Genomic DNA, 19,742 nt, shown 5'->3' with positions numbered 1-19,742 from the left:
TCCAAAAGTTTGTACTTCCAGAGAAACATGTTGGACTCTAACCTGGTGTTGTGCGATTTTTAACTTTGGCCACCTCAATGAGCTGCCAATGCAGGCTAAATTGTTTTTCATCTGAGATTTGAGAAGAGTAAGGCCTAATCTTCAATCCCCATCACAAAGCCATCTATCCATCACTGAGAGACACCTGCAGGCAACACAGAGTAACACACTGACACTTAGTGAGATACCTCCAGGCAGTGCAGAATAACACATACACACTCAGAGACACACCTACAGGCAACACTGAGTTAACACACACACACACACAGAGTCAGGCAGCACTGAGTAACATGCTCACAACCCTAGCTGCCTGAAGGTGTCTCTTTGAATAACACACCCACACTCAGAGTGACACCTACAGGCAGCATTATGTAGTACACTCACTCAGAGAGATACAGTCTGCAGTGTCAGTGATTGGCCTCAGGTCATTTCAGTTAAAACACAGCATGCAGCAGAGAGTGCACAGTGTGATCCCACCACTTGAGTTTGGAACAGAGAGAGAACACGGAATGCCTCAGATTGTAATTATTGAATCCCAACAGCTTTCAGTTTCTATTCTTGTAACCTCCACAGATTCCAGACCAACTGGATTATTTGAAACTGATTGCTGATTGGTTGTCAGTATCATCTACCACGGATTGACAGGCCAGGTAGCCAATTGTGACAATGTAATGCTGACATGCAGCGAATCACCTGAATGGAGTGGTCCATTTCCAAAGCACACAGAGACAGAGACTGAATCTTCATCATCTTTATTCCCTTTTCGAGACTGACATTGACAGAAAACAGACTGCAATTAACAGCCCAGACAGAGGAAGCTGCACAAATTCACAGCTACAATGGCTTTTGAGGAAAACACTTGTAGAGATTTTCTCAATAACATGAGAATCCTGCCCTTCAAATAGTGACAAAAACCTTAAATTGGAACTGGCTGCTGAGCAGGAAGGAGATCTGATTTATTGAAGCAGAAATTTCGAAGGTTCACATTGTTTCATACAGCTGACAGCCTTCAGCAACTTCAAGAGATTTTACTTGGCATCACAAATCAACCCTGTCCCAATCAAACAGTCCCAGAACAGGAAGAGCATGAGGTTTGACACAGCATAAAGCTCGATCGACACTGTCCCAATGAACTACCTTTACTCCGGAACCTCAAAAGTGTCTCTGAGCCAGTCCTGAGAAGGAAGAGAGTTGAAATTCAGTGCTGACAATGATCTTTGTCCTGTCAGTTCAGCCCTGTTCTGTTTAAAGTTGTGTCTCCTCTGTGGACTGTCTCAAACACTCTACACACATTCTGATCTCCTGATGCTCTTGCTGAGGGGAGAGGGGAGGGTCACGTGGGTGAGGGCACAGGAGAAGCGAGCATTGGACTCCCAGTCAGACCCAGAGAGGGTCAGCAGGCTGCTGACACTGTAGGTGCTGTCTGAAGCTCGCAGGTAGTTGCTGGTCTGAACCCCGTCCGAAATGACTGCACCGTCCTTCTTCCACTGCACCTCCAGCTCATCGGGATAGAAGTGATTGGCAAGGCACACCAGGGTGGCAGTGCCCTTGGCATTGACCTGCTCCGGGGAGGGAGGCAGCAGGGTCAGCTTGGGCTGAGAGTTTTCACGGCCTGAAAGACAAGAGAAACAATTTTAATCCCTGCCATTCAAAGGGATTTCAATTCTCAAAATATTCACTGGTAAAATGTTTGAATATTTGTCTCCAATACCTAATAAACCAGACAAAAGAATTTACATTTTTTAAATTGATTCTTGGGATATGAGTGTCACTGGCAGGAGCAGAATTTATTGCTCATCCCTAATTGCCCCTGAGAAGGTGATGGTGAAAGAGAAGGGACAGTTTTGGACCATCGTTTGGGGAATGAATGCAGCTGGAAGAACTAAAAGATGGCGAGCATTTCAGTGACAGTGATCAGAACTCAGTGATATTGAAATTAGGGATGGAAATGGAGAACCATGGAGCAAGTGTAAAAGTTTTCATTTCACTAAATGTTTCGGTAATTTAGTAAAAGTGGACTGGAACCAGTGACATGATGGGAAATCAATGTCAAGGCAGTGGGAGCCCTCAAGTGACAAGACAGAGATCATTCAGAATCTGTTCCCACAAAGAGTAAGGGTGGGACTCCCAAATCTAAACTCTTAGCCTGAGATGTCAAAAGGCTAGGGAAGACCAAACATGGAAGGTGATGTTGGTTATCTGGAGTTCAAACCTGCAGAAAGCTGAGAGGAGGATGGAAAATGCAGGATTAAAATTGAACAGGACCTGAGGAAGGCAAAGAGCTGTAAGGATGAAATATGTCCAAGTGAATCAGGGAAATCCTACCGAACAAGAGGATTGGGGTCATGCACTGACATGGAATGGGAACTGGTTGGCAGACAGGGCAGGAAGAACAAGTCTTTTTCTGAATGGCAGCTAGTTACCAGTTGGGGTATCACAGGGGCCAGTCCTTGGAACCAGTTATTCATAATATAATAGAGTCATAGAGTCAGGAGACCCAAAAGGCCCATCAGTCCATTGTGCCCACATTGGTCAAAAAACAACAACCCAATAATTCTCATCCATTTTTCCAGCATGAGATGCAGTATGAGTTCAAGAAGGAATTAGATATATTTCTTTGGATTAATGGGATCAAAGAATGTGGGGAGAAAGCAGGAACAGGGGACTATGTTCGATGATTGGCCATGATCAAATTGAATGGTGGAGCAGGCTTGAGGGGCTGAATGGCCTCCTATGTTGATGTTTCTATCTGTTTCTCAGATATCGAAGGAACGTCTCTTGTCAATTTGAACCTGGAAGTCACACGTGTGTGAGGTGGAAGATGTGGCCATGGTGATTAATGAATGCGGGTCAGTAAGGTGGTTAAGAAGACACATGGGATAAACTGTTTTTCTTTTTCCCTTGATGGAATGAGAGCTTTGTTGGATCGGTAGCATTTATTGCCCATCCCTAATCACCCAGAGGGCAGTTTAGAGTCAACCACATTACTGTGGGTCTGGAGTCACATGGTAAGGATGGCAGTTTCCTTCCCTAAAGGTCGTTAGTGAATCAGATGGCTTTTTCCCGACAATCAACGATGGTCATCATTAGACTCTTAATTCCAGATTTTTTTATTGAATTCACATTCCACTACAGCTGTGGCAGGATTCTAACCCTGGTACCCAGAACATTATCTAGATCTCTGGATTAAGAGTTCAGTAATTATATCATTAGACCATCACCTCCCTTATCTCATTTTTGGTTGAGAGCAAAAGCAAGGAGTTTGTTTATTCTGGAACTGTATAAAACCCCAGTTAGAGCACAGTGAGAGAACAGTGTACAGTTCTTGTCACCACATTACAGGAAGGATGTGATCCCACTAGAGATGGGGACAGAGGAGGAATTTGTCAAAAATGGGGAGTTTTAGCTTTGAGGAATGATTGGTTTGGCTGGGATTGTATTCTTTGGAACACAGGAGGCTGATGGGAGATTTGATCGAGGTGTGTAAAATGATGAGGAACCTGGATAGAGTGGGTAGGAAGGACTGATTTCCATCAGCAGAGAGGGCAATAACCATGGGGAGAGATTAAAATGAATTGGACACAGAGTTCGAGGGGAATTGTGGAGTAATTGTTTCCAGCCAGAGGCTGGTGGGATCTGGGACCCACTGTCTGAAAGGGTTGGAGAGGCAGAAACCCTCATCATATTGAAAAAAACACTTGGATATTCATTTGAAACAGTGAAACCGCAGGCTTATGGAGCAAGAGCTGGAAAGTAGGATGGAGCTCGATATCTCTTTAACAAACCTCCGATTAAGCTAGTCCCATTTTCCAGCATTTTGCACATATCCCTCTAAACCCTCCCTATTCATGTACCCATCCTCTTAAATGTTATAATCATACCATCCTCCACCTCTTCCTCTGGCAGCTCATGCTATACACACACCACCCACCACGTGAAAAAGTTGCCCCTTCAGGCCCTTTCAAATCTTTCCCCTGTCGCCTTCAACCTATGCCTCTCGAACTGGACTCCCCAACTCTGAAAATAATACCTTCTCTACTCATCCTTTCAATGCCCCTCATGCTTCTATAAACCATAAAATGGTCACCGCTCAGCCTCCAACAATCCAGGGAAACTAGATCCTATTCAACCTCTCCCAGTAGCTGAAAACCTCCAACCTTGGCAACATTCTTGTAAATCTTTTCTGGAGCATTTTAAGGTTCACAACATTTTTACTACAGCAGGGCAACCAGAATTACACACAGTTTTCCAAAAGTGGCCTAACTAATGTCCTGAACAGCAGCAACAGCTCCCAGCCAGTCAGACAAAGGAGAGTTTGAAGATGTAATCTATTTTAATTTCCAGAAGGCCTTTGACATAAGGTACGAGCCCATAGAGTTAGGGGCAAGGTACTGGCATGGACTGAGGACTGGTAGGTTGATATAAAGCAGAGGGTGAGGAAAAATGGCAGCTGGTGACTAATAGAGTTCTGCAGGTGTTAATGTTGGAACCATAACTATTCATGTCATGCGTTAACAATCGGAATGAAGGAAGTGAAGACATTGCTGCTAAGTTTGCAGATGACATGAAATAGGTGGAGGGACAGGCAGTGTTGAGGAAGTGGGAAGGCTGTAAAAGGTCATGGATAGGCTCAGAGAGTGGGCAAAGAAGTGGAAGATAGAATACAATGTGTTACAGTGTGAGGTTATGCACTTTGGGAGGAAGAAGAGATGCAAAGGCTGTTTTCTAAATGAGGAAATGCTTTGGAAATCTAAAGCACAAACCTCGTTCAGGTTTCTCTGAAGGTGAACAGGCAAGTCTAGTTTGCGCTTGGGAAGGCAACTGAAATGATAACATTCATTTCAATCGGGCTAGAATACAGGAGCAGGAATGTAGTGCTGAGGCTGTGTAATGCTCTGGTCAGACCACTTTTGGAATATCATGAACAGATTTGGGACCCATATTCTAAGAAACGATGTGCTTTCATTGGAGGGATTTACAAGAATGATCCTGGGGATGAAGGGCTTGTCATATGAGGCATGGTTGAGGACTCTCGGTCTGTACTCGATGGAGTTTCGAAGGATGAGGAGGGATCTTATTGAAATTTACAGAATATTGATCAGCCTGGAAAGAGTGTATGCAGAGAAGATGTTTCCGAAAAAAGGAGAGTCTAGGTAACGAAGGCACAGCCTCAGAATGAAGGGCCGACTCTTTTGAGCTGAGATGAGGAGGAATTTCTTCAGCCAGAGGGTGGTGAATCTGTAGAACTCATTGCTACAGAGGGAAGAGTATATTTAAGACAGAGATAGATAGGTTTGTGAGTGTTAAGGGGATCAAACATTCCCGTGGAGTCGGCAGGAGAATGGGGGTGAGAAGCATATCTGCCAAGATCAAATGGCAGAGCAGATTCAATGGGCTGAATGGCTGATTTCTGCTCCTATTTCTGCTTTCTGCTCCCCAAAACTCTGGAACACTGTGAGCCCTGCTGTAGCTGTTTGTCATCAGAATGTTGCCAAGAGATAACCAAAGAGTGGAGAGAATGTGCATCTATGTGGGAATTTCAGGATACTTCCCAGCTCCTGGAATACCATGAGTGTAGGAAGTGTGGTCAGTGACAGCAGTTGGAGCTCTGGGTTTCAGAGCTTGAGCAGCAGCTGGTGTCAGTGCGGAGCGTCCGTGAGGCTGAGAGCTCCGTGGAGAGCACGTTTCTAGATGTTAAGAAAGATTCTGGGTAATCCAAGATGGAGGACGGGAAAACTTTCTGGCTGTAACAGCTGCTCCTTTTTTGAGGTATTTTAGCTGCTGGGGGTGATTTCCTCGAATTGCAGGATCAGCAATTACTGTTTTCTATGCTGTTGCATTATTTTGGAGCTTTGGAAAAAAAAGTCAAAACAACAGCAGTTTTAAAAGGCAGAAGAACAGACAAAGTAAGCACATGGTGAGGTCATTGCAGGAGAGAGAGAGAGAGAGAGAGAGAGAAGCCTGTACAGTTACTGCCTTTGCTCTTTGAATTCATGTATCGCTGGACATCGGAGTGCATCTGGGAAAATTATCAAACTGTGAAATTCACAACTGATCTTGGGGGAACTGTTGGGAGAAGTTCACAGCACAGAATCAGATAAGTTAATTGTTGTTTTAAGTGTAGCCTACAGAGAATCTGCAGTAGTGAGTAGAGTCGCTTCTTTCTTGATTATATGTTTCTGGAGATATGTCTCTTGATTAAACTTAAAATATAAGCCATAACTATTAATTTAACCTGGGGCAGGGTTTGTAGAGGAATAAGACATTGTTATTTTCTGGGTCTGTAGATTGTGAAGGAGAAAAATAAGGCCTTTAATAGAGTGATATGTACTTCTTGTCAGATGTGGGAGTTTAAAGAGTTTAAGGGTTACTGCGGATTATATCTGCCATAAATGCTGCTGGCTGCGAATCTTATCAGATCAAATGGATCGGTTGGAGAGACAATTGGAAGCAATGAAGAATTTGCAACAACAACAGTATGTGATGGATGGCAGTTACAGGAAGGGAGGGGGGGAACGTCTCAGATACAGTCACATGGACGGGTTAACTCCAGGAAAGATAAGAGAGGTAGGCAGCTAGTGCAGGAGTCCTTTGTGGATATACCCATTTAAAACAGATATGCTGTTTTGGAAAATGTAGGGGGTGATGGATTCTTAGGGGAACATAGCACGAACAGCCAAGTTTCTGGTATTGAGACTGGCTCTAATGCAATGAGGAGTACGTTGGGTTCCAAGAGATCAATTGTGTTCGTGGATTCTCTAGTTCGAGGTACAGACAGACGTTTCTGTGGCCAGCAGCGAAAAAGCAGAATGGTGTGTTGTTTCCCTGGTGCCATGATCAAGGATGTCTCAAAGAGGGTGCAGAATGCTCTCACGGGGGAGGAAGGCCAGCAAGAGGTCTTCGTCCACATTGGAACCAATGACATAGGAAGGGAAAAAGTTGAGATTCTGAAGGGGGATTACAGAGAGTTAGGCAGAAATTTAAAAAGCAGGTCCTTGAAAGTAATAATATCTGGATTACTCCCGGTACTACGAGCTAGTGAGGGCAGGAATAGGAGGATAGAGCAGGTGAATGCATGGCTGCGGAGCTGGTGTATGGGGGAAGGATTCACATTTTTGTATGATTGGAATCTCTTTTGGGGTAGAAGTGGCCTATACAAGAAGGATGGATTGCACCGAAATTGGAAGGGGATTAATATACTGGCAGGGAGATTTGCTTGAGCTGCTCGGGAGGATTTAAACTAGCAAGGTGGTGAGGGGGGTGGGGAGGGGAGCGTGGGACCGAGGGAGATAGTGAGGAAAGAGATCAATCTGGGACTGGTACAGTTGAGAACAGAAGCGAGTCAAACAGTCAGGGCAGGCAGGGACAAGGTAGGGCTAATAAATTAAACTGCATTTATTTCAATGCAAGGGGCCTAACAGGGAAGGCAGATGAACTCAGGGCATGGTTAGGAACACGAGATTGGGATATCATAGCAATTACAGAAACATGGCTCAGGGATGGGCAGGACTGGCAGCTGAATGTTCCAGGATACAAATGCTACAGGAAGGAAATAAAGGGAGGCAAGAGTGGAGGGGGAGTGGCGTTTTTGTCTTAGGGATAACATTACAGCTGTGCTGAGGGAGGATATTCCCGGAAATATATCCAGAGAAGTTATTTGGGTGGAACTGAGAAATAAGAAAGGGATGATAACCTTATTGGATTGTATTATAGACCTCCTATAATTGAGAAACAAACTTGTAAGGAGAACTCAGCTGTCTGTCAGAAAAATAGGGTGGTTATGGTCGGGGATTTTAGCTTTCCAAACATAGACTGGGACTGTCATAATGTTAAGGGTTTAGATGGAGATGAATTTGTTAAGTGTGTACAAGACAATTTTATGATTCAGTATGTGGATGTAACTACTAGAGAAGGTGCAAAACTTGACTTACTCTTGGGAAATAAGGCAGGGCAGGTGACTGAGGTGTCAGTGGGGGAGCACTTTGGGGCCAGCGACCATAATTCTATTAAATTTAAAATAGTGATGGAAAAGGATCGACCAGATCTAAAAGTTTAAGTTCGAAATTGGAGAAAGGCAAATTTTTTGTGGTATTAGGCAAGAACTTTTGAAAGCTGATTGGGGGACAGATGTTTGCAGATAAAGGTACAGCTGGAAAATGGGAAGCCTTCAGAAATGAGATAACGAGAATCCAGAGAAAGTATATTCCTGTCAGGGTGAAAGGAAAGGCTGGGAGGTATAGGGAATGCTGGATGACTGAAGAAATTGAGGGTTTGGTTCAGAAAAAGGAGGAAGCTTATGTAAGGTATAGACAGGATAGATTGAGTGAATCCTTAGAAGAGTATAAAGGAATTAGGAGGATACTTAAGAGAGAAATCAGGAGTGCAAAAACGGGACATGAGATAAGACCATAAGACCATAAGACATAGGAGTGGAAGTAAGGCCATTCGGCCCGTCGAGTCCACTCCGCCATTCAATCATGGCTGATGGGCATTTCAACTCCACTTACCCGCATTCTCCCCGTAGCCCTTAATTCCTCGAGACAACAAGAATCTATCAATCTCTGCCTTGAAGACATTTAGTGTCCCGGCCTCCACTGCACTCTGCGGCAATGAATTCCACAGGCCCACCACTCTCTGGCTGAAGAAATGTCTCCGCATTTCTGTTCTGAATTGACCCCCTCTAATTTTAAGGCTGTGTCCACGGATCCTAGTCTCCTAACCTAACGGAAACAATTTCCTAGTGTCCACCCTTTCCAAGCCATGTATTATCTTGTACGTCTCTATTAAGTCTCCCCTTAATCTTCTAAACTCCAATGAATACAATCCAGGATCCTCAGCCTTTCCTCATATGTTGGACCAACCATTCCAGGGATCATCCGTGTGAATCTCCGCTGGACACGTTCCAGTGCCAGTATGTCGTTCCTGAGGTGTGGGGACCAAAACTGGACACAGTACACCAAATGGGGCTTAACTAGAGCTTTATAAAGTCTCAGTAGCACAACGATGCTTTTATATTCCAACCCTCTTGAGATAAGTGACAACATTGCATTCGCTTTCTTAATCACGGACTCAATCTGCATGTTGACCTTTAGAGAATCCTCGACTAGCACTCCTAGATCCCTTTGTACTTTGACTTTACGAATTTTCTCACCGTTTAGAAAGTAGTCTATGCTTTTATTCTTTTTCCCAAAGTGCAAGACCTCGCATTTGTTCACGTTGAATTCCATCAGCCATTTCCTGGACCACTTTCCCAAACTGTCTAGATCCTTCTGTAGCCTCCCCAGTTCCTCAGTACTACCTGCCTGTCCACCTAACTTCGTATGATCTGAAAACTTCGCTAGAATGCCCCCAGTCCCTTCATCCAGATCATTAATATATAATGCAAACAGCTGTGGCCCCAACACTGAACCCTGCGGGACACCACTCATTACCGGCTGCCATTCTGAAAAAGAACCTTTTATCCCAACTCTCTGCCTTCTGTCAGACAGCCAATACTCAATCCATCCCAGTAGCTCACCTCGAACACCATGGGCCCTCACCTTGCTCAGCAGCCTCCCGTGTGGCACCTTATCAAAGGCCTTTTGGAAGTCTAGATAGACCACATCCACTGGATTTCCCTGGTCTAACCTACTTGTCACCTCTTCAAAGAATACCAACAGGTTTGTCAGGCATGACCTCCCCTTACTAAATCCATGTTGACTTGTTCTAATTAGCTTTGGCAAATAGAATTGAGGAGAATCCAAAGGGTTTTTACAAATACATTAAGGACAAAAGGGTAACTAGGGAGATAATAGGTCCCTTCAAAGATCAGAAAGGCGGCCTTTGTGTGGAGCCACAGAAAATGAGGAAGATATTAAATAAGTATTTTGCATCAGTATTTACTGTGGAAAAGGATATGAAAGATATAGACTGTATGGAAATAAATGGTGACATCTTGCAGAATGTCCATATTACAGAGGAGGAAGTGCTGGATGTCTTGGAACGCATAAAAGTGGATAAATCCCCAGGACCTGATCAGGTGTACCCTAGAACTCTGTGGGAAGTAGAGAAGTGATTGCTGGGCCTCTTGCTCAGATACTTGTATCATCGATAGTCATAGGTGAGGTGTTGGAAGACTGGAGGTTGGCTAACGAGGTGCCACTGTTTGAGAAGGGCGGTAAGGACAAGCCTATAGACCAGTGAGCCTGACGTCGGTGGTGGGCAAGTTGTCAGAGGGAATCCTGAGGGAGAGGATGTACATGTATTTGGAAAGGCAAGAACTGATTAGGGATAGTAAGCATGGCTTTGTGTGTGGGAAATCATGTCTCAAAAACTTGATTGATTTTTTTGAGGAAGTAACAAAGAGGATTGATGAGGGCAGAGCGGTAGATGTGATCTGTATGGACTCCAGTTAGGCGTTCGATAAGGTTCCCCATGGGAGACTGATTAGCAAGGTTAGGTCTCACGGAGTACAGAGGGAACTAGCCATTTGGATACAGAACTGGCTCAAAGGTAGAAGACCTTCTGACTCAAAGGTAGTGGTGGCGAGTTGTTTTTCAGTCTGGAGGCCTGTGACCAGTGGAGTGCCACAAGGATCGGTGCTGGGTCCTCTACTTTTTGTCATTTACATAAATGATTTGGATGCGAGCATAAGAGGTACAGTTAGTAAGTTTGCAGAAGACACCAAAATTGTAGTGGACAGCAAAGAGGGTTACCTCAGATTACAGCAGCATCTTGACCAGATGGGCCAATGGGCTGAGAAGTGACAGATGGAGTTTAATTCAGATAAGTATGAGGTGCTGCATTTTGGGAAAGCAAATGTTAGCAGGACTTATACACTTAATGGTAAAGTCCTCGGGAGTGTTGCCGAACAAAGAGTCCTTGGAGTGCAGGTTCATAGCTCCTTGGAAGTGGAGTCGCAGGTAGATAGGACAGTGAAGAAGGCGTTTGGTATGCTTTTGCTTACTGGTCAGAGTATTCAGTACAGGGGTTGGGAGGTCATGTTGCAGCTATGCAGGACATTGGTTAGGCCACTGTTGGAATATTGCATGCAGTGCTGGTCTCCTTCCTATTGGAAAGATGTGAAACTTGAAAGGGATCAGAATATACTTACAAGGATATTGCCAAGGTTAGAGGATTTGAGATCAGGGAGAGGCTGAACAGGCTGGGGCTGTTTACCCCGGAGCATCGGAGGCTGTGGTGTGACCTTATAGAGGTTTACAAAATTATGAGGAGCATGGATAGGGTAAATAGGCAAAGTCTTTTCCCTGGGGTTGGGGAGTCCAGAACTAGAGGGCATAGGTTTAGGGTGAGAGGGGAAAGATCTAAAAGAGTACTACAGGGCCACCTTCTCACGCAGAGGGTGGTACGTGTATGGAATGAGCCGCCAGAGGAAGTGGTGGAGGCTGATACAATTGCAACATTTTAGAAGCATTTGGATGGGTATACGAATAGGAAGAGCTTGGAGGGATATGGGCCGTGTGCTGGCAGGTGGGTCTAGATTGGGTTGGGATATCTGATCGGCATGGACAGGTTGGATCGAAGAGTCTGTTTCCGTGCTGTACATCACTAAGACTCTATGACTCTATGGTCACTCCGCAGCTTCAGAGTATGCAGGGACAGAGGGAATGGGGGAGCAGCAGACAGTCCAAAAGGACCAGGCAGCTAGTACAGGTATCCCCTTAGTGAATGCCACTCTCCAACCAAGGTTCAGGTCAGAATCCTGATAAGAATGGTGGTTCATCTGGGAATTGCAGCCAGAACCAACTCCATGGAGCCAAGGGGGGATTCACCTCTACAGGGGGGCACAAGGAAGACTGGAAAAGCGATAGTGAGAGGAGATTTGAGAGTGAGTGCATCGATAGGTTTTTCTGCAGCTGCAGATGGAATCCAGGATGGTGTGTTGTCTCCCGGGTGCCAGGGACAAGGATGTCACTGAGCAGCTGCAGAGCACCCTGAGGGGAGAGGGGGAACAGTCAGCAGTCGTGGTCCACATCACTCCCAGTGACAGAGGGAGAAAAGGGATGTAGTCTTGCAGTCAGAATTTCGGGAGCTCAGGAGGGAATTAACTTCAGGAGCACAAAAATAGGAATCGTCACATTATTCGCAATGCCCCATGAAAGTGAGAAGAGGAACAGGAGGATATCACTGGTGAATATGGAGCTGGAAAAAGGGTCCAGGAGGGGAGGCTTTGGATTCTTGGGACATTGGAACTGGGTCTCGGGGAGATGGGACCTGGACAGACCAGACAGTGTTGCTCCTGAACAGAGCTGGGACTGAGTTCCTTTGGGGAGATTTACTAGTGCTGTTGGAGAGGGTTTAAACTAACTTGGCAGGACTGTGGGAGCCAGGACGGAATATCAGAGAGGAACACCAAGGTCCACAGAATCCTCAGTGCAGTCAAAAAGTCACCACTCAGTTGGAAGGATGTGGAAGAATACATTTGCAAAGAATTTACAGAGACCTGCAAATATAATAGAGTCATTGTAATTAGGGTGGAAGGGGTGTCTTTAATTTCTGAATATAGACTGGGGTAGTAGCAGTGTAATGGGCAGAGAGGGGCCAGAGTTGTGAGAGTGTGTTCCGGTGAATTTTCTCTAGCCGCATGTTTCCAGTCCAATGAGAAAGGAGGCTCTGCTAGATCTGGATCTTGGGAATGAGGAGGCCCAAGTGGATCAAGTGTCAGTGAGAGGACCGTTAGGGAAGAGTGATCATTGTATCACAAGGTTTAGGGCAACAGTGGAAAAGAACAAAGGCATTTTCAGGGTCAAACATACTGACTGGGGAAAATGCCAGCTTTCATGGCATATGGATGTATTGGACCTGAATAAAGTAGGGTCAAAGGTTGTCAGGAAAGTCCTGAAGAAGATGTGGACCACGGATAGTCAAGGTATATTTGAGGGAGGGCAAACAATTCCTAAACTCACTCGAGGGCAAACGTGGTAGAAATATGGTAAATAAGAAAAGGGCAGAAGAGTAACTAGAGAGAGATTAGGACCCCATGAAGATGAACAATGTACCTCTGGGTGGATCCACAGGAAATGGTTCAGATCCTAAATGAATATTCCGGGTCAGTATTTATCATGGAGAAATACATGGGAGTTTGGGAACTTGGGAAGTAAATAGCAATGTCTTTATGCAAGTCCACATTATGGAAGAGGATTTCTTAAAGTGCAAGACAATAGATAAATCTCCAGGACCTGATCAGGTGTATCCCAGGACATTGTGGAAAGCTAGGAAAAAGATTGCTGGACCCCTTGCTGAGGTATGTTTCTGATCAACAGCCATGAGTGAGGTGCTGGAGAACCAGATAGGTTGGCTAATGTTAGCCATTATTCAAGAAAGGCTGTAAGGAAAAGCCAGGAACTATAAACCAGTGAGCCTGATGTCATTGCTGGTTAAGTTATTGGAGTGAATTCTGAGGGACAGGATTTACATGCATTTGGACAATCAATGCAGTTTTGTGCATGGTAATCATGTCTCACTAACGTGATTGAGGTTGTTTGAAGAGATGATTGATGTAGGCAGAACAGTACACACTGTCTAAATGGACCTCAGCAAAACATTTGACAAGGTTCCACATGACAGACTGGTTAGTAAGGTCAGTGAGGGTGAGGGTGATAGGCCGGAGAGGGGGTGGGGGCGGAGAGGTCAGGAAGAAGAATGCAGGTCAAGAGGGCGGTGCTTAATCCGGGGGTTGGGACTGAGATAAGGTGGGGGGAGGGGAAATGAGGAAGCTGGAGAAATCTACATTCATCCCTTGTGGTTGGAGGGTTCCTAGGCGGAAGATGAGACGCTCTTCCTCCAGGCATCGTGTTGCCAGGGTCTGGCGATGGAGGAGGCCAAAGACCTACATGTCCTTGACGGAGTGGGAGGGGGAGTTAAAGTGTTCAGCCACAGAGCGGTTGGGTTGGTTGGTGCGGGTGTCCCAGAGGTGTTCCCTGAAATGTTCTGCAAGTAGGCGGCCTGTCTCCCCAGTGTACAGGAGACATCAGGTGCAGCGGATACAGTAAATGATGTATGTGGAGGTGCAGGTGAATTTGCGACAGATATGGAAGGATCCATTGGGGCCTTGGAGGGAAGTGAGGGGGGAGGTGTGGGCGCAAGTTTTGCACTTCTTGCAGTTGCAGGGGAAGGTCCGGGAGTGGAGGTTGGGTTGGTAGGGGGTGTGGATCTGACGAGGGAGTCACGGAGGGAGTGGTCTCTCTGGAACGCTGGTTTCCAGCATCTGCAGTCCTCACTTTTGTCAATTTGCCACACCTCTGCCCATTTCCCCAAATGATCAAGGTCCCACTGCACTCTCAGATAAGCTTCTTCACTATCCACTGTCCCACCAATTTTGGTGAAATTTACAAACTCGCCATAATTCCTATATTCACATCCAAATCATTTATTTCAATGATGAAAAGCCATGGACCCAGCACCAATCCTTGTGGCACACAGCTGATAACTCATCTCCAGTCTGAAAAGCAACCCTTTCCCAACATTCTCTGTTGAAAAGTGTCATGCTGGAAAAGCGCAGCAGGCCAGGCAGCATCCGAGGAGCAGGAGAATCGACTTCGGGCATAAGCCATTCTTCAGGAATGAGGCTGGTGTGCCAAGCGGGCTGAGATAAAAGGTGGGGGGGCGGAGTTTAGGGAAGGGGCACTGGGAATATATTGGTGGAAGGAGGTGAGGGTGAGGGTGATAGACTGGAGAGGGAGTGGGGTGGAGAGGTCGGGAAGAAGATTGCAGGTCTAGAGGGCTGCACTGAATCTGGGGGCTCGACTAGAGGAATCCTGATGAAGGGCTTTTGCCCGAAACTTCGATTTTCCTGCTCCTTGGATGTTGCCTGACAGGGGCAGGGGCAGGGACAGGGGCAGGTGCAGGGGCAGGTGCATTATTCCTTGACAGTGGAGTCACAAGGAGACAGGGCAATGAAGAAGGTGTTGGGTACACTTGCTTTTATTGGTCACTGCACTAAGTATCAGAGTTGGGACACCATTTGCAGCTGTACAGAAAATTAGTGAGCCTACTTTGGGAATAATGTGAACAATTCTGATCATCATGTGATAGGAAGGATGGTGTTAAACTTAAAATGCTGCAGAAAAGATTTACATGGATGTTGCCTGGAACTGGAGGGTTTGAGCTGTCGGAAGAGGCTCAATAGACGGGTTATTTTTCCTGCAGGATCAGAGACTGAGGGGTGGCCTTATAGATGTTTATAAAATCATGACGGGCATGAACTGGATGTATATCCCAGGTCTTTTCCTTGGGAAGGAGAGTCCAAAACTAGAGGGCACAGGTTTAAGGCGAGAGGCAAAAGATCCAAAAGGGACCTGAGGGGTAACTTGTCACACAGGGGGTGATGCGTGTATGGACTGAGCTGCTGGACAAAGTGCTGGAGACAGATACAATTATAGCATTTAAAAGAGGTTTGGATGGGTACATGGATCGGAAGGGTTTAGAGGGATGTGGGCTAAATGCTGGCAAATGGGATGATGTCAGTTTTGGATATCTAGTTAGCATGGACAAGTTAGACCGAAAGACCTGTTTCCATGCTGTATGAGTCCGTGACCATGAGAGGCTGGAAAAGCTGAGACCTTTTACCTTGAAGTGCCAGAGGCTGAGGAGTGACCTTATAGAGGTTTATAATATCATGAGGGACATAAATAATGTGAATAATGCAGGAAGGAGATGAATGTTTTGTAGCGCTGGCAAACATATGCACAAAGATCATTCCAGGGATGAGGACCATCAGTTATGAAGATAGTCCCAAATTTTCCAATCTGTCTTCTTTGGAGAAAGTTACAGATCACACCACACCAGGTTATAGTCCAACAGGTTAATGTGGAAGCACTAGCTTTTGGAGCACGGCTGACAACCACCTGATGAAGGAGGGGCGCTCCGAAAGCCACTGCTTCCAAATAAAGCCCCTGTTGGACTATAACCTGTGTTGTGTGATTTTTAACTTTGTCCCCTCTAAGTCTTTGGAGAAGGTGGCGAGGAGAATTGTTCCAGAAATTCAAAATCAGGAGGGGCCTGGACAGTGTAAATAGGGAGAAAATGATTCCACTTGTGAAAGGATTAAGATTTAAAGTAATTGGATAAGTAACAAAAGTGAAATGAGGAAAAGCATTTTCAGCGAGTGAGTGGTTAAGGGGTGGAATGCACTGCCTGAGAGTTTGGTGGAGGCAGCTTCAATTGAAACATTCCGAAGGGAATGAGAATGTTATTTGAAAAGGAACAATGTGCAGGGTGACAGAGAGAAGGCAGGAGAATGACACTCACTGAATTGCACATTCGGAGAGCTAGTCCAGACAGGATGGATGGAATGGTCTCCTTGTGCACTGGAACAGTCCTGTGATTGTGTGGTTGAGCAGAGTTAAAGCTGGGGGAGGTGGGAGCTCGGTGTCTCACTGTGCTGCTGCTGCTGCTGCTGCTGCTGCTGCTGCTGCTGCTGCTGCTGAGGTCAGTGAGATCAGAGACTGGGACAGGGAGCCAGAGCTCACATCAAACTCTGCCCGTGTCCGTCACACTGAGACTGACAGGAGGTTACTCACTGATTTCACTCCATGCTGCAGGAATGGGATCACAGGCTGCAAATGGACAGAGCTCCTCCACACGGTGAGTAAAACTGACTGACTTATATCTTGCTGCTTAAAGGGGGGCAAAGGAACTATAGAAATACAGCTGTACACCCTTTTAGACACAGTGCTTCTGAATCAACCATTTCATTCACTTCAGCTCCCCACTAACACCTTCAACAATTCAGCAACTGTATTTTAGAAAGTGTATTTCAGTATTGACAGGGTTAATAACAGAGGATTGAGGTTTACTTACTCAGTCTGAGCTTGGTTCCTTTACCGAACGTAAGCCACAGTGAAAGCTCCCTGTGCAGAGGCTGTACAAAAACCTCTGCTCTCTGCTTCCCTCTTATCACTGTCAACCTCTCTCTGTCTCTGGCTGTCTCTCACTCACTCTCACCCTCTCCCTGCCCCTCTCTGTCTCTCCTTCATTCATGTGTCTTTCTCTCTCTGTCTCTCTCGGTTGATTCTAGCAGGGCTCTGGAGGTTTGTGAAATTTATTTTTCGATGTTAAATCTTGCAGCTGCACTTCACATGTGGCCATGGAGTGTAAGAGGGAAACTTGAGGCCTTCAGTTAGCGTTGAGACACCACAGGGACTGGAGTGTGTCGTGGACAGTGACAATCTCAGCATGAGGTAATTTGTTCAATTTCATTTCGATCTAACTATGGGTTATGTCAGTTCAGGCAGTGGGACTGTGTGTCCATTATTGTACATTTTATATAACTTTGGGATGTGTCAGTACAGGAGGTAGTGCTTTATGTATTGAGGTTTTTGTACAGCTCTGTGTCACTGTGTCGAGGGTAGTTGCTACCCTGCTGACAATAATAGTCAGCGACATCCTCATTCTGAACGTTGCTGATTGTCAGGGTGAAACTGGTCCCTGAGCCCTTGCCGGTGAATCGATCGGAGACTCCTGTGAATCGCTCTGTTGCATAATAGATCAGGAGAGAGGGTTTCTGACCTTCTCGCTGCTGGTACCAAGCAAGGTAGCTGCTAATGCTTTGACTGGCCGTACAGGTGATGGTTGCAGTCTGGCCCAAACCCACTGACAGCACTGGGGGAGACTGGGTCATGGTGATGTCCCCACTGATACCTGAGGGGTCAGAGACAAACACAGTGAAGTCAGAACTGTCACAGAAAGAGCCTGTCAAATGAGAGATTGTTGGAGTCACTGAGCATTCCTCTGGTTTCAGCATTTTCCCTTCAATCACAAGTCAGTGAAATTGGAGTGAAATGGAGAGCAGCTAAAGATTCAAGGTGGAAGGAGAGAGATTTATACCTGCAATACAGAATGCCAGGGGCCAGATCAGCTGGATGTGTGAAATCATGGTGTGTGCTCCTGTCCCTGTGCCTGGTTCCTGATAAACTCTCCCTTCACTGGGCTCTGCTTTATAAAGCTGCAGCCTGTTAGAGTCTGACTGGGTGTCCCTCAGTATGTAAATAGCATCAGGCAAAGAGAGCCACGTCAGCCCCTCACACTTCCTTTTCTCTCTCTCTCTCTCTGTCGGAGAGAGTCATTGATGTGAACAGCACTGAATGAGGCCATTTGGCCCATAGTGTCTGTGCTGGTCAACAGTGATCTGATTATACTAATCCCATCCTCCAGCTCTTGGCCCATTACCCTGGAGCCTACAGCAACACAAGGGAATATCTAAACACTGCTCCAATGTCATGAGAGTTTGTGACTCAACCAGCCTTTCAGGCAGTGAGTTCCAGACTCCCACCACCCTCTGGGTGAAAACATTTCTTCTCAACTCTCCTCTCACTCTCCAACTCTCCAACTCACCTGGGCCTGGACTCACTCGTGTTCAGAAGGATGAGAGGAACATATAAAATTTGGAACAAAGAAAATTGTAACAGGGCTGGGCAGGGAGGAGGTTTCCCCTGGTTAGGGAGTCTGGAACCAGGGCTCACAATCTCAGGGGGATACATGGTAGACCATTTTGGACTGAGATGAGGAAACATTTCCACAGGAGGTCAACCTGTGGAATTCTTTACCACTGAAGGCTGTGGAGGAAAGGAACTGAATCTATTCAAGTAAAAGAGAGAGATAATTGTTTTGCATTTTAACAGTTTGAAGAGAATGGGGAGAAGGCAGGAATATGGCTTTGAGAGAGAGGATCAGCCATAGATCATAGAATGCCTACAGTGTGGAAACAGGCCATTTGGCCCGACAAACCCACACCGACCCTCGAAGAAATGATGACATTCAAAAATTGATACAGCCGTGATCATACTGAATGACAGAGCAGACCCAAAGGGCCGAATGGCCTACTGCTGCTACAAATGTCTATGTGTCCATGTCTGTGTTAGCTTCAATCTCTGTCCCAGGTTATTAAGTCATTTACTCATGTAAAAAGTGCCATCCTACCCACCCTATCACTGTCCTGAATAATCTTATCCCTCTCTACCAGGTCCCTTTTAAGCCTTCACTGCTCCAAGGAAAACAATCCCAACCTTTCCAATCTTTTCTCAAAGCTCACATTCTGGTAGCATCCTGGGAAATCTCTGCCCCCTCTCAAGTGCAATCACATTCTTCCCAGAAGGTGGTGACCAGGACTTGTCCCTCTCTCTCTCTCTGACCCACATCTGCCACTTCTTTCTCTCTGCCTCTTTCTCTCTCTCCCACTGTTAATCTCTTTCATGTTCTCTCCTTCTCTCTCTCTCTCACACTCTGTCTCATAGTCACTCTCTCCAACTCACTGATGCTTTCTCACTCCGTCTCATCATCTGTTTCTCCATCTCTCACTGTCTCTATTACTCGCTCCCTCTCTCACTTCAATTAAAAGCCTCCAATTGTTATCTGTCACTCTATTCCTCCCTCTTTCTCTCTCCTTCCCTCTCTACCTCCCAATTTACAGTCTCTCTCCCTCTCTCTCTGTCATTCTAAATCTACCCATTCTCATCTCTCTCTCTCTCTCTCTCTCTCTCTCTCAACCCTACCCTCCCTCTGAACTTTCTTCATGCTTGGTCTCACACCCATCCTGTCTCTTTCTCTCTCTCTCTCTCTCCTTGTCTCTTTGTCTCTTTCCATCCCTCTCAGTCACACTGTCTCACATCTTGTTTCTCTATCCCTCAACCTCACCATTTCTACCTCTCTCGGTCCCCTCACATATCTGACACCGTATCAGATGCTCGTCCCTCTATCTCTCTCTC

At 45.9% G+C, this 19,742-nt stretch overlaps 1 gene segment (V, D, J or C); it reads right to left on the bottom strand.

Annotated features, from left to right (window-relative positions):
- Window positions 1–775: 775 nt before the first annotated feature.
- LOC140479428 (Ig kappa chain V region Mem5-like) lies at window positions 776–17,932 on the bottom strand. The segment is given in 4 exon segments: window positions 776–1,651; window positions 16,840–16,873; window positions 17,384–17,679; window positions 17,866–17,932. Coding segments are annotated over 4 exon segments (708 nt in total).
- Window positions 17,933–19,742: the final 1,810 nt, after the last annotated feature.

The sequence above is a fragment of the Chiloscyllium punctatum genome, chromosome 7 (genome assembly GCF_047496795.1).
Source record: "Chiloscyllium punctatum isolate Juve2018m chromosome 7, sChiPun1.3, whole genome shotgun sequence".
Classification (NCBI taxonomy): Eukaryota; Metazoa; Chordata; class Chondrichthyes; order Orectolobiformes; family Hemiscylliidae; genus Chiloscyllium; species Chiloscyllium punctatum.
Note: the sequence above shows the minus strand (reverse complement) of the source record. Positions and strands in the feature narration are given on the sequence as shown.